At 41.8% G+C, this 27854-nt stretch overlaps 1 protein-coding gene across 15 annotated transcripts in view; it reads left to right on the top strand.

Moving 5' to 3' along the window:
• Nucleotides 1-27854, top strand: part of NEK11 (NIMA related kinase 11) — a 291628-nt gene that overhangs the window by 173362 nt on the left and 90412 nt on the right. For all 15 annotated transcript variants that reach the window (XM_042954485.1, XM_042954481.1, XM_042954486.1 and 12 more), the window contains one exon: nt 21252-21312. In XM_042954485.1, coding sequence (XP_042810419.1) covers nt 21252-21312 — 61 coding nt within the window. The remainder of the gene's footprint in view (nt 1-21251; nt 21313-27854) is intronic.

Genomic DNA, 27854 nt, shown 5'->3' with positions numbered 1-27854 from the left:
CATAATATTCAATAAATAAGACCAACAAGAAATGATTTATGTATTAAAAAAAAGGGAGCACCTGGGTGGTTCAGTCAGTTAAGTCCGACTCTGGCTCAGGTCAGTTAAGTCTGACTTTGGTGGGTTCAAGCCCCGCATCAGGCTCTGTGCTGATAGCTCAGAGCCTGGAGCCCGCTTCAGATTTGTCTTTCTCTCTCTCTGCCCCTCCCCCACTCACATTCTGTCTCTGTCTCTCTCTTTAAAATAAACAAACATTAAAAAGTAAAAGAAAAGAAAAGGAGAGAGAGGCACGGAGAAGGGAATCAGAAGGGTGTGGATCCGAGGTTAAGAAGAGAAAGGGACGAGAGAAAGAGAAGGAGAAAGAGAAAGTATGAGCAAGAGAAATTAAGAACAAATACATGAAAAGACAAGCAAATGAATGTTGAGAAAAATATAGTCAAGGCAGAGAGTGATTCAGCATGTCAAAATAAAAATTACTCTCCTTATACTATTTCCCCATTTCCAATGGACTCTGGTGACCAAATAGCACCTAAGACCACAAAATGAAAATTCAATTTCCATGTTCTTCTGTGCCACTGTCCTAAGCAACTGAGGCAAATATATTTTTTTAAGTTTTATTTATGTAAGTAATATCTTCACATGACATGGGGCTCGAACTGATGACCCTGAGATCAAGAGCTGCACACTCTTCCTACTGAGCCAGCCAGGTGCCCTGAGAGACAAATGTTACAATATTATAGAACCATAATTCTGTGCCTATGGTTGCAAAACACATCCATTTTTGCCAGAGCATTGAGTGGCAAAATTTTAGCTACTAGTATTATTACTTTAAAATGCTTTTTTAATAGTATAAAACTGATTCAGAAGATCACATGAATAAAATGTACAGCAAACACCACCCAGGTCAGGAAATAGAACTTTAGTAGCCACTCTAGAAGTCCCATCTTTGGCATAATTGTGGGAACACAGGGTTGGAAATCAAAGTGCCTGTAGATGAGACTAGCCTTTGTTAACCTACAGGTTGTGTGACCTTGTGCAAACAAAATTTCACTGTGCCTCAGTTTTCTAATCTGTAAGGTGGGAGAGAGAGACGAATGGTTCCTACCGCATAGAGTAGTTTGGGAGTTAAATGAAGCAATCGATATAGATTACTTAAAATAGTGTCTATATTGAAGTAATAATGAAGTAATTAATAGTGAGATATTAGCTATTATTATGATGAAGTTACCCAGCCATCTTGTGTTTTTTTAATGATATTTCCAAAACTGTTTAATGTTAGAGTGAGATTTTACAACTGTAATATTAAAAAAAAAATCCCTTCTTTTTATTTCTTAAGGCTAATGATAAATATAGGCCAGCAGTTTTGCTCTCTGGGCTGCACATCTGTCACATGTGATATGATAGTTGAAATTCCCTCCACACGGTGAAGCATTAGAAAAAGCAGAATGATCTTCTTGGAATGATACCACAGGGGTAGAGAAACAGATACAGGCTAAGCTTTGTGAATTGATTTTAAATCTGTAAGGACAAGATGCTGAGACCTCTCACATACATGTTGGTATTTTGTCTCACAAAACCCTGTCAGGTAGTTATTCTTATTTCTGCTTTCCAGATGAGGAAACCGAGTCTCCAAGAGAAGCAACTTGCCCATGGCCACACAGCTAGGGAAGGCTCAGAACCAGGCACAGGCCCAAGTCTGTCATGTCCTCAAGCCAGTATTTTTTTCTGGTACAAAAGGTGTATCAACCTAGAATTAGACATAGGTAACTACAATCCCTTTTGTTTTGCCTAGTAGTTTGAAATAATTTCCCCCTCCTGAAAGGTGGTGAGTGTAGGGTTGTGATGGCTGTCTCCTCTGCCCTTTCTAGGTTATTTTATTAGCAACACACAAATTATAGTTACAGAAGTCCATGCCGAAACCCAGTCACCATTGGCTGTGTAGACTGGGTGAAACCTGCAGGCCTCGCTGGGATTTTCCTCTTCTGCCCTCTCCCCGGTCTCACCCTTGACTCAAGTGTGTCCAGGGTCTGCCTAGGTGATTATTGTGCCCAAGGCTTTTATGTGACTAATCAGATCAAAGTTGATTTTCCTTCCTTCGGAGGCAGCAAAAGTCTCACAGTTTGTGTTTGATGGAAGAAGTGCTTTCAAAAAGAAAGATAGGCACAGGCTTCATTGGGATTGATTGCTGAGTCCCTTGCACCACCCATGACAATCTTTTCAAGCAGCAGCATCTCCAAAGCAGTTTTATTAAGCACCTAATTGCTGTTGATCATCAGTTTCTTCTCTGCTGCTTTCAGCAGAACATCAACAGCACCTTTATCACAAACCATTATCATACCGTTGATAGCTGCTCTGTGAAGTCTGTGGTCGCTGAATCAGAACCAGCCTCATAGGTCTCAGGAGAACGGAGTTTATAGCTGTCATCATCACAGGGTTTTCAACAGTATTTGTGGAACCTGTCACTGAAAAGGGTTTTGCTCTAATGGACATGCTTTAGGGCTGCAGATTGATGGGTGTGTTCAGAGACCCTTATGTGTTTCCCTTGCTGCCTTGACCATCATTTCCCTCAGTAAGACTAATCAATGTCCCGTGTGCACCAGGAATCCACACGCTAGGTAGACCATAATGACTTCACACAGAACTCCCCTGGGAAAGGCTCTGTTGTTTAATGAAGGTAGCTTTCATCAATACTTGTTTTAAGAAGGCTCTTAGGACCACGGTGTTTGTTCTTGCCAAGACGAAGGGCTTTGGAGGCCCATTTTTCCAGCTAATTCTGTAGCTTTCACCAAATCCTCTAGTGGTTTTGAAATTCTCTCCACACAGTGAAGCATTAGAAAGAGCAGAATGTTCTTGGAATAGTGCCACAGGGGCAGAGAAATGGATACAGGCTAGGCAAGGCCTAAGAGTCTACTGAGGACTCTTGGATCAGGTCATCATGAGAATATGTGCCTCTACAAGTGTCTTCTGTTAGTGAAGTTATTAGTTTTATCAAATCCAATTGGTATTATAACACTAACACCTAACATCTCTAGAACCTTTATTCCTTTCCCGTTATATGTTGTGTCAGGTCAGGTCCTCTGGGAAACAGATGACAAGATAGAATTGGGGAGAGCCTCAAACCACAATGCTGGTCTGCATCTTTGAGGGTAAGGATGGAAGGGAAAGAAGGACTGGATGGCATTGTCAGCGTGCAGGGCAATTGATAGGAGAGCCCCAGAGCAGAGACTGCCCTGCCCATCAGAGGAAACCAAACTGGGCAGGAATGGCCTGGCTCTGGTATCCCCAAGCTCGAACGGGCTGGGAGCTGCCGAGCAAGAGTGGATCCTGAGGGGCAGTGGCCGGGGGTTGTCAGCTGACTCCACAGCTTCACTGTCAGCAGGCTGGCTCTTGAAGAGAAATGGAAATGCTGCCCCCCCCCACCCCACCCCCCACCGTCACAGCCACTTCTCGCAAAGGCCCTCTGATGCATGTGTTGTAGTGCAACTACATCAAACTGGCTGGAATTCAAGAAAGGGTGAAGGTGAGAAGGTGAGAGTGAGGAAACAGGGAGGGTGAGAGAAAGGAAGAGAGTGTGGATTAGTGATTTCAGGCAGTTCTGCCTGACATTTGAACCAAAAAGTGGGTGTCCCCGATGGAGAAAGAGAGCTGAGAGCTATAAATCCACTCTCCCACTGCCTCTTAGGGCCCGTGTGTATCAGATGGAAAACATCTTGGTGCTTTGAATTATTGTCCTAGACTCACAGTATTTAAAACTACTGTTCTTCATAATCTGCAGTTCCTAAGTGCAGCTCAACTATTTCATTTGGTGCTCTAAAAGAAACAGCACATTTTGTCTGTAATTCATTGCCGTATTAAGCACTGACTTTAAAACTCATGTTCCCTGAGGGGCGCCTGGGTGGCTCGGTCAGTTAAGCGTCTGACTTCAGCTCAGGTCATGATCTCACTCCTTGTGAATTCGAGCTCCGCATCGGGCTCTGTGCTAACAGCCCAGAGCCCGGACCCTGCTTCAGATCCTGTGTCTCCCTCTCTCTCTCCCCCAACCCCACTCATGGTCTTTCTCTGTCTCAAAAGTAAACATTAAAAAAATTTAAACAAACAAAAAACTCATGTCCCTTGAAAGATGAGACTGCTGTGAGATCCTCACTCTGCACAAGGGGAAACTGAGGCATAGCGAAGCGAAGTAACTTCTCCAAGGCCACACAGTTAGCAAGAGAGCTGCTGCCCAGGCTGACACATTGTTAAGCCGCTCCCTTATACAGTTTTCTCCCGGCACAACAATTTAGTTATAGCAATTATAATCCCTCTTCCGTGATGATTGAATGAACATCATCATGGAGGTGAGGGAATAGCTGGGGGGCCACTGCATTATCTGACCTGTTTTACCAAACAGAATTACTGAGCTGTGCACAAAGGAAAATTGATACTGATTCTAAGAAAAGTGTTGAATTGTGAAAATTGAAACCAAAAAGGAGCCTGCCTCCCAAATCTGTTGTGGGATACAGATCTCTCTCCTCCTCCTATCTTCTTGTTTGTTTGTTTTAATAGAAGATGCCAGAGCTCTTGAGTCCAAACTGTAGGCCTGATTTCACTGCTATTTTGCATGCCTTGATTAATTTACCTTCATGGGTGGGAGGAAACAGTTTTGGTCTTGAATTGACCTTAGATGGCATCAGTTCTAAGAAACAGCTAGCCCCACTATTTAGTCATCTCTCCATCAGCATCCCCCTGGCCCATGTCCCAGGCTATAAAGCAGCCACCCTTGCTGAGGTGTTAGTGGACTTTGATGGGACAGTTTCCACCCCTGCCCCTATTCCAGCCCTCATTTCCATCATAGCTGCTCTCCCTCCCCTCTCTACCATTTCTTGTCCAGGATAAAGCATAGTTCATTGCTGTTGAGACAGGGACCAGCAACACCTTGCTCTGGGACATAGCTTTGCAGAAGGCCTTCAGTCCCTAACCTTTTACATTAGATCCACTGTCGTGTTGAGGATCACACCTACACTTTTTGCCCCAATCCCAAAGAATGGAGGAAGAAGAAGGAAGGCGATAGGGTGGATAAAGACAAAACCACACTGAGCAGGAGTGTAATGAGTCTGTGCACTCCTTTCAGCATTGGTGGTGGGAGCCCCCGCTAGCCTCCACCAACTTCCTTGTTGGCGGCTGAGCAGAGGTCCACAGCAGCTGGGAGAGCAAGGGGACAGCAGTAACCCACACCGTGCTCTGCCGTGCTGCTCCTGGAGCTGGGGGTGAGTGTGGTAGAGTGGTGTAATCTGGGTTTTACAGAGCTGGTAAGCCTACTCGGAATGGCACCTTTGGGGCTTTCCTCTCCAGCAACCCCCCCCCTCCACTGTGCCAACACCAATTCCTGTGTCCATAGCTATCATCTGACCTCAGGTGCCCTAACCATACAGGGTATAAGAGAGTCTGCAAAGAATAGGAAGTTCCTCTGAAACAGCCCTTGCAAGCAAGGAGCCCATCCTTGTGATTCAATTATACAGAGAAGTTTAATCTTATTTTCTTTATTCATCTGGGAAGAGAGAGTGAACACCGTTTCATGGTGTGTAGTCTAGGAAGAAAGGAATGTGACACATCTGAGACGTTGTCAGAGGGACTGTCCTTTCTATGTAACCTGCTAATCTGGAAGTACATGGGTCCACACCACGCCAGAGAAAACAATAATCATTCTTAATAAATCGGAGCCAGCCCAGCAGCATGTCTGGTGCCGTGCTGAGTCTTATACGTACCTTATCCCATTTTATAGTCACACACACATTATGGAATGAACATCTTCCATCTCACCTTACAACTGAGGGTGAAACAGAAAGAAAGAATAACTAATTTGACCTAGGTCACCCAGTCTATTGACAGAGCTGGAATTCAAACCAGCAAATATTCCTTGTCAACTAGACATTTGAGCTGCATATCGAACTGGATGTAGAAGTTAGTAAAGGAGAGGAAAAAAAGACACCTGGGACATAAGGGACAGTTCCAAAAGGTGTGAACACATGACCAGGTGATTTTAAATCATGTTGGAAACAGAAGGCCAAGTTTTCCACTTACTCTGTGGGGTTTATGTAGGAATAAAGCTAGAACTGGAGTCAAAAATCGTAACTAACCTGCAATAAAGAACTATGTGTTGCAAGGGCTACCTTTTGCAACATGAACCAATAAATGTTCCTTAAATTGCAGGACTTTCTTCCCTAGACTATTGGGCATGTGGCGTGAAAAGAGAAAAACAGTTCATCAAGAACAAGTGAGCTGTTGGGAGGGAGTGGGTGGACTGGGGGCAGGCCCCTCTGCACCTGCTGCCTCTCGAGAAATGGATCACAGCAAATGTACCAGCCTCCCCGGCTCCTGAAAAATTCATTGCCCAAGTTCCTGGCTGGGCACCGTGATGCCACTCCAATGGCCCTACTTTCTCTTCTCTTCTCTTCTCTCCATCCTTTACATTTCCAAACTAGAATCCAAAATGTCTTAAGAGTTCTGTATTGGATACCTATGAATGTCTGTGACCCGAATGTAACCCCACAGGTACCAACTTGCTGCGAACCTGGGCATTAATACGAGACAGCTGCAGTGAGAAGGTTTTAATAATGCAGAGTAAACAAGGCATTAGCAGTGAAATGCGGACACATTGACAGTCACGTTTCGGTGACTCCGAATTCAGTGACAGAGGCGGTTAGTGTTACAGGAGCCGGAGGGGCTTGTTTGCAGTTTGAGTTTTGCAGATGTGGCTCTGTGCTCCCTTCACTACACACACTTGGAGACCTTTTATCCTTGACAGAAGGCGACCATTGGCAGTGAGATAGGAGTGAAGACGTCAGCTTCCAGATTCCAGGGCAGGCTCCATGAAGGTGCCATCCGCTCTGTCCTATGGCTTTGTACTAAACGGCACCCTCTGTCTTCCTATGAATTATGAATGCAAATAAGCGAGGGCTTGCCTTCTAATGAGATGAAAGCAAGATGTGAAAGGTACATCTGAGTGTGCAGAAAATGGATAAGGTCACCTTGAGGTGTTTCGGTGTCCATAACTTAGTGACATTTTTCAGGATATGGTGGATGTAGTTTGTAAGAGAGTAAACAGTAGCTTCGTAAAGCAACTCGCAGGAAAGAACGCGGGTGGGTTGTTGCTTGGATCATTCATTTACACATCGCACGCCTGAGTGTTCTAGGCACTGGGTATGAGGCAATGAACAAAAGAGACACAATGCCGCCTTCATGGACATCCCACTCAGCGCTGTGTATTTACAGAGTACCCGTAGGCTGTCTGTCAGCTCCCAGATGTGTCTTCCATCCTTGAGTTTTGTCTCCCCACAACTCCACATTCACATACCTGCTGTTCCTGGGAGTGGGGTTAGGTATCATGTGGACTTCTAATAGACACCCTGAACTAAGCACGTCCCAAAGTGAGCTAATGCCCCAGTCCAGATCGGCTCCTCCTGAGTCAGCCTTGACTCATGTCCTTTCACTCAAATTCCACATCCAGTCCAGAAGCAAAACCTGCTGACTCAATGTTTAGAATATGATCACCTCTACTTCTACGGCCAGAGCCACCATCACCTCCCCAGTGTATGATTGCAGTAGCTTCTAACTGACCTCCCAGTAACCCTCCTTCTCTCCACCCCATACTTGACTCAAAGTGAAAGGCACAGTCTGTTCAAAATGACCTTGCAGCATCCGTCATTGCCCATGGAAGAGCCTCTCCTTTCCATCACTGGGAGAATCACCCTCACCCATCCCCCTTCAGTCATATTAGCCTCTTTCCTGTTTCTGGAACACACCAAGCATGTTTCTGCCGTTGAAAGCCTAGAATGCCCCCCTGCCCCAGATACACAAATTATTTTGCTCCCTGTCTACCTTCAAGTCTGTGTTTCTATGTCATCATATTGGGGAGAACTCAGACTACTTATAGAAAATAGCACTTGCTGGCCTGAGAAGTCCTGCCCTTTCCCTGCTTTCTTGTCCTCCATAGGTCTTTTCATCATCTGACCTACAACTGTTTATTTGCTTATTCATTTATGGCCTGTTTCCCCCACTAGAATGGAAGCTAGTAGGGCAAAGATACTGTTTGTATCACTGCTGCATTCCTAGCACCTTGAACAGCATTTGGCACGGAGCAAATACTGAGCAGATGTTGTGGAATCAATGGATGAGTGAATGCCTGCCAGTGGACAGTCTAGTGATACAGGTAGCCAGCAAGCCAGCATGCATACAGCTGGGGCAATGAGGAAAGGAAGAAGTGTAAATGATGGAGTAAATGGGCTCTGGGGGGAAGGGCGGGGATGCCCACTGAGCGGGGGTGTCAGGTAGAATTTCTAGAATGAACTTTCCAGCTGTGACCTGAAGGACAGAAAAAGCCAGCCCCTCGATGTAAGGGAACAGAGCTGGGAGAGTCTCAGAGAGGAGGAAGGGTATGTAGGAAGGCCCAGGGTCATGAAAGGGCTTGGCAAGTTTGAGAAATTTCATAGCGAGCAAGAAGATCGATGTTAGTTGGAGAGGTCAGGCTACATCATGAAGGTCTTGTGAGGAGAGCGGATTTTATTTTAAGTGCAAGGCCAATCCAGTGAAGGGCAACTGAAGTAAAGTCTTTTTTTTTTTTTCAAGTTTATTTATTTACTTTGAGAGAGAGAGAGCATGAACAGAGAAGGGGCAGAGAGGATCAGAGGATCCCAAGCAGGCTTCATGCCGTCAGTGCAGAGCCCAACATGGGGCTTAGTCCCACGAACTGTGAGATCGTGACCTGCTCTGAAATCAAGAGTCGGACACTTAACTGACTGAACCACCCAGGCACCCCAGTAAAGTCTTAAAATGAATCGATGGCAGTAGAAATCGGCACAACAGTAACAGTGGAAGGTGGGGGTTGGCTGGAAGGAGGCATGAGGGAAATTCCAGGAATGACAGGGGTGTTCTTTATCTTATTTGGGGTGGTGGCTACACGAGTGTATACATTTTCTAAAACTTAGCCAATAGTACACTTGAGATCTGGGCATTTCCCTGCATGCAAATCTTACCTTGATAAAAATAATACATCATCAACAAAGTCATCAAGACAAGAAAAACTACCCTCCCCCCCAAAAAACTACAACAGAATTGTGATATTCATACATATATAATGACACTTGTAAGTCAACCTGTCTCAAGGCTGCTTCTTCGGCAGTCTTTGGCCTGGGCATGACTTTGCAGCTTCGGGGAGGTCCCGGGTACACTCAAATGAGGTGTCTTAGGGAAAAAGTGAGTCCGGAATGACTGAGCATGAGTGGGCAAAGGGGTTCTGTGTGGTTTAGTTTCACCCTGTGGAATGACTGACAAGAGGTGACCAAGAGGTAAAAGAAACCAGCCCCTTCACACCCTCACAGCCGCTGACATAGGGACCCTTGAGTGGGAGGATGTGCCCCAGGGTCTGAGTGAGATGAGGTCGAGCTCCCCTCTGTGGCTGGAGCTGTAAGGGAAGGTTATGGCCACTTTGTACATCCATTTATAGAGCTCTGTTTGGGATCGTTCCCCCGATAGAAATGGTGTCGGGCCTGGCCGCACGCCATGTAGGTATCCATTCCCATTTATCCTGGGCAGCCTTCAGCCCCTGGAGACATAAGACACTTCACAGCTGTGAAACTGTTCATGTCTGTGCTGCTATCTGCTGAGCCTTCTCTGGATATGCCTTGGGGAGTCAGCATAGCCCACCTGCTGGCAGAGGGCTGACGGTGCTAGATGCTGACAGATGGTGGAGTTTTCGCCACCACAAGGTGTAGGAGCAGACCAAGAACGCTCTGGGACGTTCTTGAGAATGTCTAAAGATACAATTGCTCAGGGCTCCTGGTGCCCAAACTGAGCCCTTATCCCAAAATACGATCTTCTGACAGCTAGTTGCCTTTCATTCATTCATTTGTTCTTTCATTCACTCATTCAGAATTCATTCCAAGAAGGGCACAACATTGTGAACTTGTTTCCATTTTACTGATACAACTGCTAGATCCGACTGATCGATCTATCTATCTTCAGCTTCAAAGAGAACTGTGTAAATTGTTTTCATTTACCTAACTTTGTAACTAACGCCTCTCTTCTTCAACTGCTCAAGTTTCAGACTTGTGTAACACTTCTTTTATTTTTTTTCCAATATATGAAATTTATTGTCAAATTGGTTTCCATACAATACCCAGTGCTCATCCCAAAAGGTGCCCTCCCCAATACCTATCACCAACCCTCCCCTCCCTCCCACCCCCCATCAACCCTCAGTTTGTTCTCAGTTTTTAAGAGTATCTTATGCTTTGGCTCTCTGCCTGTAACACTTCTTTTAAATAAGTGCTTTGTTTCTTTTTAGCCAATTTGCAATTCTTTTTCTCTCACTTAATGAGAGGAAGACATTCATGGTGGTGGGGTGGGGAGTGGCAGAGTGAAGGACACAGCATCTTTATGTCTCTGCCTTCCTCTCTTTGGGCTCCTTCCTCTGCAGTGTCTTCTTCATCCAGATAAAGGTCAAATGTCCTTAGACTTTGGACAACAAACCTCATGGGACTAGGACTCTCTGTGAGGGGGTTCTTATTGCTTTGTTCCCTCAGGGGAATAAGTGACTATCCACAATAGCTTGAGAAGCAAATTGCTTCAGAAAGAGATTTCTTCAACTGCATTACCCATTCCAACAATTTGACCAGGAAGTTAAGCTGGTTCACTCCAAGATGCTGAGCCATATTGACTGTGTACCAAAAAAACATTTTTGAGCATTTTGTTTAACAAACACATATTACAATTAATATGTGCCAGGCATGGATCTATGCATTTTACAGATGCTAACATTTAATCCTCCCAACAACCCATTTTACAGATGGGGAAATGGAGGCATGGATAGGTTAAGTAATTTGCTCAAGACACAAGACTGGCAAATGGCAAGGCCATATTTAAACTCAGGCAGGCTTGTTTCAGAGTCCATGCTCTTAACCACTAGGCTGTGCCCCTCTCCCTTGGTCCATTCTGTAGAGCCTCAGCTTTGTGCCAGTGGCCAAAGGATTTTGGATAAATCCTAAGTCCTGCTTCATTCCACCCAGTCTGGCCACTGGGATCAGACTCCACTTGAGAGGGATTGGTTTAAGATGAATATGCAATCCATTGTGGCCAAAAAGTGTGAGGATATATATTCTTGGAGAAGAGGGGGTCTGCGAATGCATGGAAAGTAACATACTCGTGCTCTTTGTTTAAGCCAGTTTATGTAGGTTTTTCGTTAGTTGTAGCTGAAACTGTCCTAGGTAATATAGATGCTAAATTAAGATTCTTTTTCTTTTTCTAGCAAGAATATTGGCATAGAAATATGGTGGTGTAGTTATTGGATTATATTTTTCAAAACAGCTTCTTGTCAACTTTCAAGTAAAAGTTTGAATTTCAAGGAACAAAGCAATGCTTGTGATATGCACAGCTGACAGTATCTGGGGCTTTCCTCTAGCACTAATTATGAAAAATGTAAGATGCCCTGTAGTTCTGGTTTGATATATACCTTGTAACTATGTTTTGACTACCTTGTCCTGTTATTGAGTATCCATATGCAAATGTTATTAAGAATTTGGTCCATTGCATCTACCAGAGTATTAGATCCCAACAAAATAATGCTCATAGAAAGTCTTCTTCCTGTAAAGGAAAACTGCTTTTTCTACACCACTGGATTCTTTATGGTTGGGAGATTTTTATGTTTTCCAGGAGTCATACTTCTCTAATTATATCAATAGTAAGTTGACTAGGGAAACAACAAGTGGTTGACAATGATAGGGTGTTTTGTTTTGTTTTGTTTTGTTTTGTTTTGTTTTGTTTTGTTTTGTTTTTTTACAGCCAAAGAAAGGTTTCAGAACATTAAAAAAGTGTTAACTCAAAGCTAACATTTAAATGAACTTTTGGGGACGTCTGGGTGGCTCAGTTGGTTAAACATCTGACCTCGGCTCAGGTTATGATCTCACAGTTCGTGAGTTTGAGACCCGCGTCGGGCTCTATGCTGACAGCTCAGAGCCTAGAGCCTGCTTTGGATTCTGTGTCTCCTTCTCTCTGCCCCTTCCCTGCTTGCACTCTGTCTCTCTCTCTCAAAAATAAATTTAAAAAGTTAAATTAACTTTTAATTTCCAGTGTATGCAAGAGTCAAAATATTAAAGTGTCTGACACTGAGCACTTCAGTGATTCTTTTGAGTTTTGCCACTCTCTAATTCATCATGAAAATATCTAGTACCATACTTTCCACACCAAAGTTCCACACGTATTTCTTGAATGAAAATAAGAGTAAAGGGGGAGATTTTGCTACTGTTTTAAACATATATTATAATGTGTCTAATATATTAATATCTGTGGTTTCAATGTAAGTTCTATGGTTATACACCCCCCCTCCCCCCGCATGTACATATATATGTTTGGACACACACATCCCACTATCCTAAATGTCAGGAAAGAAAAGGCATCATGTTCTTGCAGCCATGCAGGGAAGGTGAAATGTCTTAGTCTTAGCACTTAAATAGTTCTCCCTCATGGAGATGACTTTAGAGTTGTGAGCTACATCCACATTGTGGTCAATTAAAACTATAAACTCAGGTACTCTGGAATAGAACACAACAAATATGATGCCATGTGATTCCATGTAAGCACAGTGGGGTTTTGCCCTCCAGGGGATATTTGGAAATGTCTAATGGTGTGTTTAATTGTCACAACCTGGGATGAGGGAGGGTACTAGTAGTGGGTGGAGGACAGGGATACTGCTAAACACCCTACAGTGCACACCAGGGTCCCCCACACAAGGAATTACCAAGCCCAACATGTCAATGGTGCTCTAGTCAGAAAGTCTTGAGTTGGCAAAATAGGTGCTCATGGCATTTCTTTCCAGCTTAAAGTAACAATTAAACTAACTAATTGAATAAAAGAGAATTCTCTGAGGCAGATAGACCTTTCTAGAACAATCCTCGTGGCCCGCTCATTACAGAAGTCTACCTGAACTCAATGTCCATAACATTCATGTTGGTTAAAGTTTGCTCTTGAAATTGTGGTCCGTGGACCAGCAGCATCAGCAGCTACTGAGAGCTTGTTAAAATGCATAATCTCAAAAAAAAAAAATAAAAAAATAAAATGCATAATCTCAGCCCTACACCGGACCTACTGAATCAGATTCTACATTCTTAACCAGATCCCTGGATGATTCCTACACACAGTGAAATTTGAGAATCATCGGGTAAGAGGACTATGTATCTACTGAATAAAAAAAGAACAGGTAGTTGCTTCCCAGACACTCATTGGCTGCTGTAATGACATTAACTCTGAGAACAGTCAGCCACAAATGTTTGCAGACCTCATCTCCAAAGCTGATAGGCCAAGAGCTCCATTTGCTCAGAATACAAAACAAGATTGGAAAGCCTCTCTATCACAAGTATGAGGTAGAAATGGCCCCGTGCAACAGTTTCCTGTTAATTGTTTTCCCATTGCCCCTTTTAGGCTTTTCTCCACAGGTCAGCAATTAAAAGGAGAGTGAGATGGTAGCTAGTTTACTGTGGTGATCACTTTGTAATGTATATAAATGTTGAATCACTATGTTGCACACTTGAAACGAATATAATATTGTATGTCTACTACACTTCGGTTTTTTTCCAATATATGAAATTTACTGTCAGATTGGTTTCCATATGACACCCAGTGCTCATCCCAAAAGGTGCCCTCCTCGATACCCATCACCCACCCTCCCTCCCTCCCACCCCCCATCAACCCTCAGTTTGTTCTCAGTTTTTAAGAGTCTCTTATGCTTTGGCTCTTTCCCACTCTAACCTCTTTTTTTTTACACTTCAGTTTTAAAAAAGGGGGAGAGTGAGAAATTAATTGAAGCACATTGAATTTTAATACTCAAATTAACACAGGGTTTGATACAGGTCTGCCATCACCAAATGTGAGTTACTGATTCTGAAAATACTTTTCTAGTTTCATCCTAAAACCTTTGGGTAACTGTGACCTATGTTTGTAAAGTTAAAGTATAAAACCCCTTCAGTTAATCTATGCAGAGGAAAAAAAGCAAAACTGTGCTCCATCCTTTTTCTAGAAGTGGCTCCAGAATCTAAAGAATCCTGGTTCTAATGTGAAGTGGCAGGATGTAAATAACTACATGCAGATATCTACTAGCTGAAATGCTAGTTCTTGCTAACTGTTTTAAGTAAAGAGATTTGAGGGCAATGGTGGGAAAGTGGCATTATTTTTTAATCTCAAAGAACTAAAAAAATTCTTTAATTGAAAAATTAAAGGCATTAGTAAAGATAACCAAACAATCTTTCCTCCAATGAAGAGGAGCTTATTATGTATAACAGAAGAGAGGTTCTCTTAGTAGAAAATTTTACTTGAACAAAAGAGTAAGGACAGGAAGCTTGCAGAAGTCCCAGGACTAAATTCAGTAAAGACACTTGGGGATCCTAGAATGTATGAACTAACACAGGAGGCTCTGTTAATCTATTTGTTCACATGAGGATTTCCCAAAGTATGTTCCTGCAACTTTCACAGAATGAACTAGCTTTCATGGGCAATTAGGTTTGGGAAATACTGTGTTAAACAAGATTTTAAATCTTTACTAGAGAGCTTTTCAGAGCTTTCAATATGTTCATGAAAGTTGTGAATCTCCAAGATATCATACACAGTATTTCTGAGACGTATTTTCATAGATTCCTTTTAAAAAGTTCTAGGGGCGCCTGGGTGGCTCAGTCATTCAGGTGTCTGACTTCAGCTCAGGTCATGATCTCATGGTTTGTGAGTTCAAGCCCCACATAAGGCTCTGTGCTGACAGCTCAGAACCTGGAGCCTGCTTCCGATTCTGTGTCTCCCTCTCGCTCTGCCCATTCCCCACTCATGCTCTGTCTCTGTCTCTGTCTCTCTGTCTAAAATAAGTAAACTTTAAATAAAAATTTTAAAGTTCTTTGGCTCATATTTTGGTAAATATCAGCAAATGTTTCGTAACAGTAGCAGCAGGGATGGTTTTATAGACTGAGTTGATGAGGGATAGTTTTCTTGAGGCCACAGTAGATGAATCTGTGACCCAGGGAGTAAAGGTTCCGGTTCCTCAAGGGTCACAGGGTCTGTAGGATGAGTAACATGAGGCTTGCTAGAATGTGGAATTGGGAAGAATAGTGAGCCAGCCCCAGGAAGAACCAACCATGAAATGAGGAAAGCCTGAGAGACTAATGAGCAGAAAGCTAAATTTGGGATGAGCAATTCTAAACCTGACACTCACATGCTCCATGTGAGGCTTTTATCCCTTAACAGTTACACATCCCACACTGCCCAGTGGTGTGGACCCTGTGGTGGCAAGGCTGTGGCCCACAGTGGGGTCATCTTTGGAAACCACATGCCTCATTTGGGGACATTCGGAAGGTAGCAACAGGAAGTTTCCCAGAAGGTTCACGAGAAGGATTTCACCAAAGGAAGCTCCAGTTTGGGGACAGCCTGTCAGGTCATATCTGTCTCTGGGGTCAGCTCAGAAGGAGTCAGAAAATAGCCCTATGGTAAGACATCTGAGAGGCGAGAAGAAAAGACAGGTTGAAGCACGAGCTGCACAGTCAGATGGCTCAAAAGGAAGCTCTGTGGATAAAATCCTCCAAAAGAATTCAGTGGGGAAGATGCACTCAAAGTTTGCACAGGATTGAGAAGCTCTGAATTTAAGTAAAACGTGCAGTGAGGTAGAAACAAGAATATTCTGTCTGTTGTTCTGGTGTGGCTTTTCTTTCATCAACATGTTTGGAAAAGGTTTATGGATTGCTTCCTGTGTGCCCAGCTCTGAGCATGTATGGTTCTGCACTCATGTAGCTCACGATAATGAACAGAACATTAATTTTCTCTTTGGAAAAGTGAGTCAAAACAAACAGAGCACCGTGATAGGGCTGGCTGTGGTGGTGGAAACATAATTCAGATAGGTGCTCAGAGAACCCCTGAGCATGTGACAGAATGTTGTGACCTCAAGGATGAGAAAGGCAGTCCCTTAAATATGTGACACAAGAGCGTTCTTAGCCAATGAGAAGGGCCCCAAGGTGCAAACGATCTTGATGCATTTGAAGAAAAGAGAGCAATGTGGTTGGTGCATAGTGAACAGGAGGGAAATAGGAAAGAAGTGAGGTTGGAAAGATCAGGAGGAGCTGGATCACACAGAACATGGAAAAGCCATGATAGGATTTATCCTATGTACAGAGGGCTAGATTTTATTCTGTGCACAGCAACACAGTAGTTGCTCTTGTGAGGGAAATGGATCGAAGTGAAACCACAGTGGAAGCAAAGGAGTAAGGAAGTTGTTGCATGGTCCAGGCAAGAGATGATGGTAGCTTGAGCTAGGGTAGCTAGTGTAGTTATTGGATTTTTGTTTACTTTTAATATGTGGCTCTTTCTCCTTTAATAGAAAAAAAAAAGGGCCTTTGTATTGGTTTCCTGGTTTGGCTTCTGTGACCCTACCAGCCACCTGATTGTGGAGAAGACGTATTGCACGGGAAATAATGGAATTTCCTGCTGAAAGAGGATGGTCTGTTATACTCTGGGACACAAGCTCATCCCTCCTGGCCTCAGTTCATGTGCCCTCTTCCCTTCCATCTATGGAAATGGGTGATATGTCCTCAAACCATGGGCTAAGTAAGGCTCATCTGTTCTCCCTGATCTTTGTATACATTTGGCATATAACTAGTATTCAGTAAATGTTTTCTGAATGGAATACAGCTGGGTAATGAAGTGACCTTGTGTGTGTGTGTGTGTGTGTGTGTGTGTGTGTGTGTGTGTGTGTGTTTGTACTAACTAATTGTTCACCATGACTAGCTCTAAGGTGAGAAGATCATCTGGATTATTTAGTCAGACAGAACTTGCTGATATTTAAATGAGAATCTGTGCAGTATGATTTTTACAGCCCTGTAAAGATACCACCTGACTTTTTCCTTTGACATGCTTGCTTTCTGCTGCCTAAACTTTTGCTATTAGAAATTCATTCCTCTGATATGAGGTTATATCCCTTATTGAAACACAAATATCCTGAGATAACACATGAGCCTTATCAATTAACTTGGCTTTAAATGGATATACCATATCTTTTCTTGAGTGAAAGCAAATTTTAATGAGAGGAGGATGAAACAAAGTATGAAGTAGCTCATTGTGAAGAAAATGCTCTGCTTGGGATGGATGAGAGTGTGAAGATAAGGGCGAGAGCAGAGAAAAAAGGACCGTTTCTAAATGTTTACAGTCTTTGGCTCAATAATTCTACTAACCTAAAGAAATAATATTAAACATGGGGCCATGATGTGTGTCCAAAGATAGTCACTGCAATATTACTTAAAATAAAGAAAAGTGGAAGTAACCTGGAGGTCCAATGAGGGGGGCATGGGTAAATAAATGTGATATGGCACTAGAGTGCAATATTATGCTGCTATTAAAATTATGTTTCTGAAGAATTTTTAATAGCATGGGATGAAAGTCCAGACAAAACTGCATGGGTGTCTGTGTATTCTGTGTATACTCTATATCTGCACTATAACTTCAAATATCTGATACACAGATCTATAACTTCAAATACCCTTTCTACCTCTTATTAGTTGCATGAACCTAGTCACATTATGGAGTCTGTATGTGTCTCAGTTTTCTCAGCTATTAAATGGGGAGAACAATAGCGCCACTTAGTTGAGTTTAAATAAATTAATACATGTAAGTTGGTGCAACATTGGCACATATTAAGACTTTAGTAAAAGTTAGTATTCATTCATTCATTCGTTCATTCATTCAATTGAATTAGAATTATTTCTGCCCTCCCCACACCCTTGTACAGGATTCCCTATCCTCTGTGTTGGGAAGATATAACTGAAATGTCCCAACCATCTGGATGCTTCCTACAACCTGACTCCGGTTCTTGCTGTTTCTGTTGCTTGCACTCAACTCAAATACTTATTGTGAATCTCCATGTTCTGTGGCAGGCACAGTGATTGGGACTTTTTAATCTTTTATGTCTCTGTCCCTTTCCCGTCCCATCCCATTCTGCCCAACTCTCTTCTTCCACCCATTGACTATTTCCAACAAGCCATATCCTGTTCTAAAGGCTTTTTATTATTTCATTCGCTTTTCATAAGAGCCCTGTGTGAGATACAGGACATTATTCTCCTCACTTTACAAATGAAGAAAAATGAGGTTTGGAGAGGTTAACCTACTTGACTAAGGTCATAGAATTAAGAAGTAGTATGCTTTTTCCTCTACTTTCCCAGTAAGGATGAACTTTGAGTGGGAAGAGCCCTGCTGTCCACCTAGAGGTAGACTATGATCTAAAGAGTAGATGCCAGTCTTCTGTTTTACTTACTTGCAAATCACGGAAGCTGGAAGAGACCTGGGCAGGTGAGCATTTAGCATGGGTCATGTTCCCAGGACTGTGCGGGGTGCTGGATAAATAAAAATGTAAAGTACATGATCTGCCATCTCAGTTTATTTAGTATCTCAGTTATCTTTTTACTGTGTGACAAAATGCTCCAAAAATTAATGGCTTAAAACAGTGATTTATTGGGGCGCCTGGGTGGCTTAGTCAGCTGAGCGTCCAACTTCAGCTCAGGTCATGAGCTCACAGCTCGTGAGTTCGAGCCCCGCGTCGGGCTCTGTGCTGACAGCTCAGAGCCTGGAGCCTGCTTCTGCTTCTGTGTCTCCCGCTCTCTCTCTGCCCCTAACCCATCTGCATTCTGTCTCTGTCTCTCTCAAAAATAAATAAACATTAAAAAAAAAACAACAGTGATTTATTGTCTCATGATTCTGTGGGTTGCCTAGACTCACTAGAAAGTTCTTCTTTTCCATGTGATATTGTTTGAAGTCACTCATGTGGCTGCATTTGGCCGGAAGTTTGGCCTGGGGACCAAGTTGGCCTCGCATATATAGATGCAGAAACTAAGACCTGAGAAGTCAAACTACTTGGCCTAGGCCAGCACACTTAGTAGAGCAGCAAGGCTTAGAACCTGGGCTTGCTGGGGTGGTGTCATCACCTGTGTGTGCCAGTGGGTGCTCTGCTTTTCCTTTGACAGAGCATGTCTCTGCCAGTTTCCTCTTTGCCTCAAGGCTGTCCCTGTTAAGTTTGGAGACCACAAGGGTACAGAAGAAGGAAGGGATCTGTTTTTTCTTCTTCTGGATTTCCTGCCTCCCTATTCCTGGGCTGGACACCAAGGTCTTCAGTTAGTGCTTTGACCTCATTGACCAGGATTGACCAGACATATCTTCTTCATCATTGCCTCTTCTATACATCAGCACATGAAATGATCCTGGGTTTCACCACATTCATAAAAAGTGGTCCAAATCCCACCAGTTGTTATATTATGAAATAACACACTTATGTAATATTTTAGTCTATTATACCATAGTACATTTTTTTCTAAAATTCACAATTACTCCAATATGAAATGTGTTGCTTGTTTTGAAATGGAGCAGATGAGCCATAAATTATTAACTTCCCTCAGTATATTCACAAATCTGAAAATAATTAAGTGATTCCTTTTCCCCAGATCATTATGACGCTGTTGTGGATATTTCTAGCCACTTGGGTAGAGGGCAGATATTTATTTTGTATTAGAGACAATATTTGTTGCCAAATACAGTTCTGGGATCCCTGTAGCCCTCAGGGGGGTATCTGACTCTCACTGAGAGTTAAGGCAAATAAGAAATACAATTCTTAGATTTATGACCCTATGAAGACCACACATTTCCAAAGAAGAGCTGGTAGAGGCACTCACTAGGAAAAAAAAATATTCACTTCATTTTTGATGTATTGAATAGATGATATAGATTGAATAAAACCATTTCCCCATTCTAAGTAGCATTTACTATTTTGTTGATTAAATAAGTAATATTTGTTTATTGTAGAAAATTTAGAAAATACTTAAGCACACAAAAAAGAAAATAAATATCATCCACAATCTTTCCTTATAGTCAAAAGCACTGTTAACATTTTCAGTGTATGTTCTTCCCATCAGAGAAATAGAGGAATAGATCTATAGATTGATATGAAGAGACTGAGATACAGATATACATATACATACAGGTGTTTTTCTTGTAAAAAATTGGATAATTCTACATCAAGATAAAAAGGTTTTGCACAGTGGAAGAAACCATCAACAAAATAAAAAGGCAACCTATTGAATGGGAGAAGATATTTCCAAATGATGTATCTGATGAGGGGTTAATATCCAAAATATGAAAAGAAATTATACAACTCAACACTAAAACAACAAACAATCCAATTTAAAAATGGGCAGAGGACCTGAATAGACAGTTTTACAAGAGACATACAAATGGCCAACATGTAAGGATGCTCAACATCACTAATCATCAGAAAAATGCAAATGAAAACCGCAATGAGATACGATTTTATACCTGTCAGAACAACTAAAATAAAAAATACATGAAATAACAAGTGTTGTGAGAATGGGGAAAAAAAGGAACCCTCATGCACTGTTGGTGGGAATGCAAACTGGTACAGCCACTGTGGAAAACAGTATGGATGTTACTCAAAAAATTAAAAATACAATTACCAGAAGATTCAGTAATTCCACTACTGACTGTTTGCCCAAAGAAAATGAAAACACTAATTTGAAAAGATATATGCACCCCTATGTATATTACAGCATTATTTACTATAGCCAAGTTAGGGAAGCAACCTAAGTGTCCATCAATAGATGAATGGATAAAGAAGATGTGGTATGTCTATACAATAAAACATTAGCCATAAAAAATGAAATCTTGCCACTTGCAACAACATGGATGGGCCTAGAGGGTGTAATGCCAAGTGAGAAAAAGACCAATACCATATGATTTCACTTATATATGGAATTTAAGAAACAAATGAACAACAAAGAGAAAATCGACCAAAAAAAAAAAAAAGAAAAAAAAAACTTGTTCTTAAATACTGAGAAAAAACTGTGGCTGCCACAGTGGAGTTGCCAGGGCAGGGGGGTGGGCAATGAGTGAAACAGATAAAGGAGATCGAGAGTACACTTACCTTGATGAGCACTGAGTAATATATGGAAATGTTGAATCATTGTATTGTACACCTTAAACTAATATATATTAGTTATGTATATTAACTAATATACTGTACATTAATTATACTTCAATGAAAAAAATTTTAATGGGATCATATCGTCAAATAATTTTGCAACCAGTTTTGTGTGTGTGTGTGTATGTGTGTTCTGTTTTGCCTAAATGTAGCAAGAACATTTTTCTATGTCAGTAAATATTCTTCTGTCATACATGGAAGTAAATCTGTCTTGTTTTGACAGGACAGTGATATTGAAGCACTGGTCAGGTGTTTGGAAAATGTCCTCGGTTGCACCTCTCCAGGTAAGTTGCTTCAGATTCCAAAATGTAGTGATATGTGCTGATTCTAATGGAATATCCAAGGAGTAGAAAAGCTTGGCAGGAATCTTACAGATATTTCAGTCCAGCGTCTTCATTTTATACAGGAGGAAACTGAGGCCAAGAGAAGTTGAAAGTCTGGCACAGGGCCAGGCAACTCAAAATTTCTTAGTGTAAGTGATCCCCAGTCTCCAAGGATGAAATAAATAGTTGAAATTCAGTGATCCATTGTGATCCACCAGTGGCAGTGCATAACAGGCTTTCCAGGTTCCCTGGAAGAGGAACCTGTAACTCTTCCTGTAGAAACAGGTCACACTTAGGCATGCAGCCAAGTGTCCATCACTCTGAAGGTCAGTCAGTTATTGGAAGTGATTTGGTCTGAAAAACAAAGCTGAAATTTCTTTAGCATTGTCTATATGATAAATGGGATTGCTGAGCTTCAAGGATAAAACCCTATTTCTTAGTTTTTCTTCTTTTTCTTGAATCTAAAAAGCCCAGTTTGGTAACTTCTAGCACTAGATGATAAATTGTCACACCTAATATTGGTAGACTAGCAGAGGTTATACCAATAGGCCCTGGTGAAAAAGGCTGAGATTTTTTTCTTTGAAATTTGATTGTGAGTTTTTATTTTAAAGTTTTAAATTTCATGACCAAAAGTGATCTCTTAAAAGGGAGTGGCAGGAATAAAGATCATGTGTCCAGGAGGCTACGTTGGTTAAGCATCCAACTTTGGCTCAGGTCATGATCTCACAGTTTGTGAGTTCAAGCCCAGCATTGGGAGAGTTTGAACTCTGCTTCAGGTGAGCTCCTCCCCCGCTTTGGGCTCCGCGCTGACAGTATGGAGACTGCATGGGATATTTCTCTCTCTCTCTCTCTCTCTCTCTCTCTCTCTCTCTATCTGCCCCTCACTCATTCATACCCCTCTCACTCCCTCTCTCAAAAATAAAGTGTTCAGATGTGCGGGCATTCATCACTATTTTATTAGAAGCTTTATGCACAGTTTATAGCCTTTTGTAGCTTATTCCACTTCTCTGTGTGAAGTTTCAGTCATAACATAGCTCCTGGATTTTTTTCTCCTGATCATCATGGTATGATCTGTTCAATTGCACATCAGTAACACTTACTAGGTACATTTAGCTCCCAAGTGTGGATTTGAAGACCAGGAAGTCTTTCTTTTGGCTAAGTCACTTTTCTTCTCTGGATCTCAGATTCGATCAGAAAGTTTCAAATTGGGTTCGTTGGGGAAGAGTGGGCAAGGCTCTGAGCAGCTAAACAGAACCCGTGTCTGCACTGCTCATCTGTGTTTTTCCAGAGTCTGACACAGCGTCTGGTGCAGAGGAGGCCCTTAACAGATATTTTTAAATATTTTGAAGAGAAATGAGATGCATACCCTGCTCCTTTACCAGCTTCAACCAAAATAGTTTCACTCTTATCTGTTTTATATATTAGATTTACACATAAGGTTGTCTTGAAAAAGCTAGATTCCACTACAAAAAAAGAAATTAACACTGGATTGGATAGATGATATCTAAATTCCCTTTTAGACTGTATGCTTTTATAAAAATGAGCATTAGGAACATGGAACAAAAACATGAATTTATAGAGAACACACTGAGGGTAGATAGAGGGAGGTAGGCAGGGGATGGCCTAGATGGGTGATGGGTACTAAGGAGGGCACTTGTGATGAGCACTGGGTGTTGTATGTAAGTGATGAATCACTAAATTCTGTTCTTGAAACCAGTATTACACTATATGTTAACTAATTGGAGTTTAAATAAAACTTGAAAAAAATTGCATTTATCTCTGCCTAGAGCTCCCCTCAAGTGACAAAAAGGGAATAAAGCTGGTATAAACTTATTGGACAAAGGGAACAGTAAAGATGGGAGCAGGTGGGAGATGTTAGCTCATTTGAGAAGAGAGGAAACAAATGGATATGTGGTAAGCAATTTAGAAGACACAAGGTGAAAGCTAAATGCCTAAGAGTATGCAGGAAAGGAGAGCAGATAAAGGCTATCAGACTTTGATAGATGATGAGGAAGCATGCTTTTGAAATACTTGTCTGGGGAGGTGCTCACAGCAGGGCCCTCATTGCAGATGAGAATCTTATTACTTTCAGAACTCTGGGCTTCCATTATTACATAGAAGCCTTGAAGAAATATCCTTGTGCGGTTTTACAGGGGATGAGCCTGTTCAGGTAGCCAGTACCTGTTTTGCTCTAACTACATTTTTGGGGAGATTCACAGCTACGATAATCACTGTAGTGTTCATATATGTCAGAATGTTAACAGGATACAAGGGACAATTTAAACTAAAATATGTCGGAGTATAAGCCTTGTCACTCAGAAATGAAACACACCTCTGTGGATTGAGCTAGGCTTTGCTCACATTCAGCATCAGCCTATGCTTTTGGGAAATGTCCAGTTGCCTGTTGAGCATGTTAAGATGTTTTCAAGAGTTTCTCCCAACCCTCAACAAGAGAAGAGAAACAACAGGTGCAAATGTTCTTTCTGGTTATTTGGACCATGCAAATTTTAACTTTGCAGCCCTGAAAATGTTGTATGCAGTGGTTTACCCCAACCCAACCCCAGATTTAGTTTTATTTCTATATAAAACAGGGGCAGTGGTATTTTCCCTGCCTGTATCAATGGGAAGTAGAGAGAGTGAATGAGCTAGCATTTGTGTAGCTTCAAGAGATCCTGAATTTTAAGGTGCCCTTTTGAATTCCAAGTTTAGTATATTAGTATCCTCTATACATGAGGTCATTTTAAAGCCCTTGTATCAGTGGTTCTCACACTTGGGCATGCATCAGAATCACTTAGAGGGCTTGTGAAAATGCAGGTCTGGTACATGGCTAACAATTTGTATTTCTGACAAGTTCCCAAGTGATGCTGATGGTCCAGATCCAGACCACATTCTAAGAACCATGGCTTTAAAGCCATTAAGCCCTGAAATTCTTACCATGCACACCCACCCCGATTTATAGCCCAAATAAAATATTACTAAAGTATAAAATAAAATTTTATTTCTTAAAATTATAGAGAACTTGCCTATAAGCTAAACTGAAAATAGCTTCTTCCTACACTTTTTTCCTCTTTATGTGATACTGTCTGTGTGCTGAGCTATTTGGCACTGTATGTAAGAGTCATTGAGCATCCTTGGAAGCAATATTGTATTTTTGCCTCATCCTCAGCATCTGCGTCACACATTTAGGGAGATCTGGTGGGTTCAAGGCACTGTGTGAGGAGTCAGATTTTTAGACCTATTTGGGACATAGTCCCAGCTACCAGGTGGAGTCCTGGACAAACCAGGGCAGAGCTTTATAATGATACCAGAGAGCACCCACTAGGTGCTTCTTTCACACATAGAGGACCTGTTGTCCCAAATGGAGGCACCTCATTTCTGAAGCCCTAAATCCCCCCTGAAATTTCCCATGGTATACAAGACACGGCTAGTCATGAACAGGATGTTGAGAGATCCCATGTGAAATTAGGACAGAGAGGAAGAAAAGAAATTAAAAAGAGAGCAGGAAAAGCCAGAAATGAGGACATGGGGGAAACAGCCAAGAATGTAGTCATTCTTGGCCATTTCACCAAGGGCAGATACTTTTAAAACATGGAATTTCCATGCTTTAAATGTGTATCCTACCTCCCCACCTTCTGTTCCTTTTTTTCCTCAAAATGTTTATAAAGCACATACATAAGCCAAATATCATAGAGGATGAAGAAAACAAGGTCCCTGTCTTAATGAACTCTGAGTGTAGCCAGGGAGGCTGATAATGACAAGGCACCTGTGATGAGGACAACACAGAATGAACAAGGCAAGTGGAAGACAAGGGTCCACTAGTGGGGTGCAGCTTGGAAAACTTTACAGAGGAGGGTGAGGTTTCTAATTTCTGTGTCTGTGTCAATAAAGGCAGTACAAGTTTTTTTTTTTTTTAATTTAAATCCAAATTAGTGCAATAATGATTTCAGGAGTAGATTTCTTAATTCCCCTTACCCATTTAGCCCATCCCTCCCTCCCACAACCCCTCCAGCAACCCTCTTGTTTGTTCTCCATATTTAAGAGTCTCTTCTGTTTTGTCCCCCTTCCTGTTTTTATATTATTTTTGTTTCCCTTCCCTTATGTTCATCTGTTTTGTATTTTAAAGTCCTCATATGAGTAGTCATATGATTTTTGTCTCTCTCTAACTGACTAATTTCACTTAGCATAATACCCTCCAGTTCCATCCATGTAGTTGCAAATGGCAAGATTTCATTCATTTTGATTGCTGAGTAATACTCCATTGTATATATATACCACATCATTTTAATCCATTCATCCCTGGATGGACATTTGGGCTCTTTCCATACTTTGGCTATTGTTGATAGTGCTGCTAAACATTGGGGTGCATGTGTCCCTTTGAAACAGCATATCTTATCCCTTGGATAAATACCTAGTAGTGCAATTGATGAGTCGTAGGGTAGTTCTATTTTTAATTTTTTGAGGAATCTCCGTACTGTTTTCCAGAGTGGCTGCACCAGCTTGCATTCCCAGCGGCAGTACAAAAGAGATCCTCTTTCTCCACATCCTCGCCAATATCTGTTGTTGCCTGAGTTGTTAATGTTAGCCATTCTGACAGGTGTGAGGTGGTATCTCATTGTGGTTTTGATTTATATTTCCCTGATGATGAGTGATGTTGAACATTTTCTCATGTATTGGTTAGCCATCTGGATGTCTTCTTTGGAGAAGAGTCTATTCATGTCTTTTGCCCATTTCTTCACTGGATTCTTTGTTTTTTGGGTGTTGAGTTTGATAAGTTCTTTATCGATTTTGGATACTAACCCTTTATCTGATATGTTGTTTGCAAATATCTTCTCCCATTCTGTCTGTTGCCTTTTAGTTTTGCTGATTGTTTCCTTCGCTGTGCAGAAGCTTTTTATTTTTGTGAGGTCCCAGTAGTTCATTTTTGCTTTTGTTTCCCTTGCCTCTGGAGACTTGAGTAAGAAGTTGCTGCGGCCAAGATCAAAGAGGTTTTTTCCTGCTTTCTCCTCAAGGATTTTGATGGCTTCCTGTCTTACATTGAGGTCTTTCATCCATTTTGAGTTTATTTTTGTGTACGGTGTAAGAAAGTGGTCTAGGTTCATTGTTCTGCATGTCGCCGTCCAGTTTTCCTAGCACCACTTGCTGAAGAGACTGTCTTTATTCCATTGGATATTCTCTCCTGCTTTGTCAAAGATTAGTTGGCCATACGTTTGTGGGTCCATTTCTGGCTTCTCTATTCTGTTTCATTGATCTGAGTGTCTGTTTTTGTGCCAAAGGCAGTACAAGATTTTTTTTTTTAATTTATTTATTTATTTTTTTAATATATGAAATTTACTGTCAAATTGGTTTCCATACAACACCCAGTGCTCATCCCAAAAGGTGCCCTCCTCAATACCCATCACCCACCCTCCCCTCCCTCCCACCCCCCATCAACCCTCAGTTTGTTCTCAGTTTTTAACAGTCTCTTATGCTTTGGCTCTCTCCCACTCTAACCTCTTTTTTTTTTTTTCCTTCCCCTCCCCCATGGGTTTCTGTTACGTTTCTCAGGATCCACGTAAGAGTGAAACCATATGGTATCTGTCTTTCTCTGTATGGCTTATTTCACTTAGCATCACACTCTCCAGTTCCATCCACGTTGCTACAAAAGGCCATATTTCATTTTTTCTCATTGCCACGTAGTATTCCATTGTGTATATAAACCACAATTTCTTTATCCATTCATCAGTTGATGGACATTTAGGCTCTTTCCATAATTTGGCTATTGTTGAGAGTGCTGCTATAAACATTGGGGTACAAGTGCCCCTATGCATCAGTACTCCTGTATCCCTTGGATAAATTCCTAGCAGTGCTATTGCTGGGTCATAGGGTAGGTCTATTTTTAGTTTTCAGAGGAACCTCCACACTGCTTTCCAGAGCGGCTGCACCAATTTGCATTCCCACCAACAGTGCAAGAGGGTTCCAATTTCTCCACATCCTCTCCAGCATCTATAGTCTCCTGATTTGTTCATTTTGGCCACTCTGACTGGCGTGAAGTGATATCTGAGTGTGGTTTTGATTTGTATTTCCCTGATAAGGAGCGACGTTGAACATCTTTTCATGTGCCTGTTGGCCATCCGGATGTCTTCTTTAGAGAAGTGTCTATTCATGTTTTCTGCCCATTTCTTCACTGGGTTATTTGTTTTTCGGGTGTGGAGTTTGGTGAGCTCTTTATAGATTTTGGATACTAGCCCTTTGTCTGATATGTCATTTGCAAATATCTTTTCCCATTCCGTTGGTTGCCTTTTAGTTTTGTTGGTTGTTTCCTTTGCTGTGCAGAAGCTTTTTATCTTCATAAGGTCCCAGTAATTCACTTTTGCTTTTAATTCCCTTGCCTTTGGGGATGTGTCGAGTAAGAGATTGCTACGGCTGAGGTCAGAGAGGTCTTTTCCTGCTTTCTCCTCTAAGGTTTTGATGGTTTCCTGTCTCACATTCAGGTCCTTTATCCATTTCGAGTTTATTTTTGTGAA

The sequence above is a fragment of the Panthera leo genome, chromosome C2 (genome assembly GCF_018350215.1).
Source record: "Panthera leo isolate Ple1 chromosome C2, P.leo_Ple1_pat1.1, whole genome shotgun sequence".
Lineage (NCBI taxonomy): Eukaryota > Metazoa > Chordata > Mammalia > Carnivora > Felidae > Panthera > Panthera leo.
Note: the sequence above shows the minus strand (reverse complement) of the source record. Positions and strands in the feature narration are given on the sequence as shown.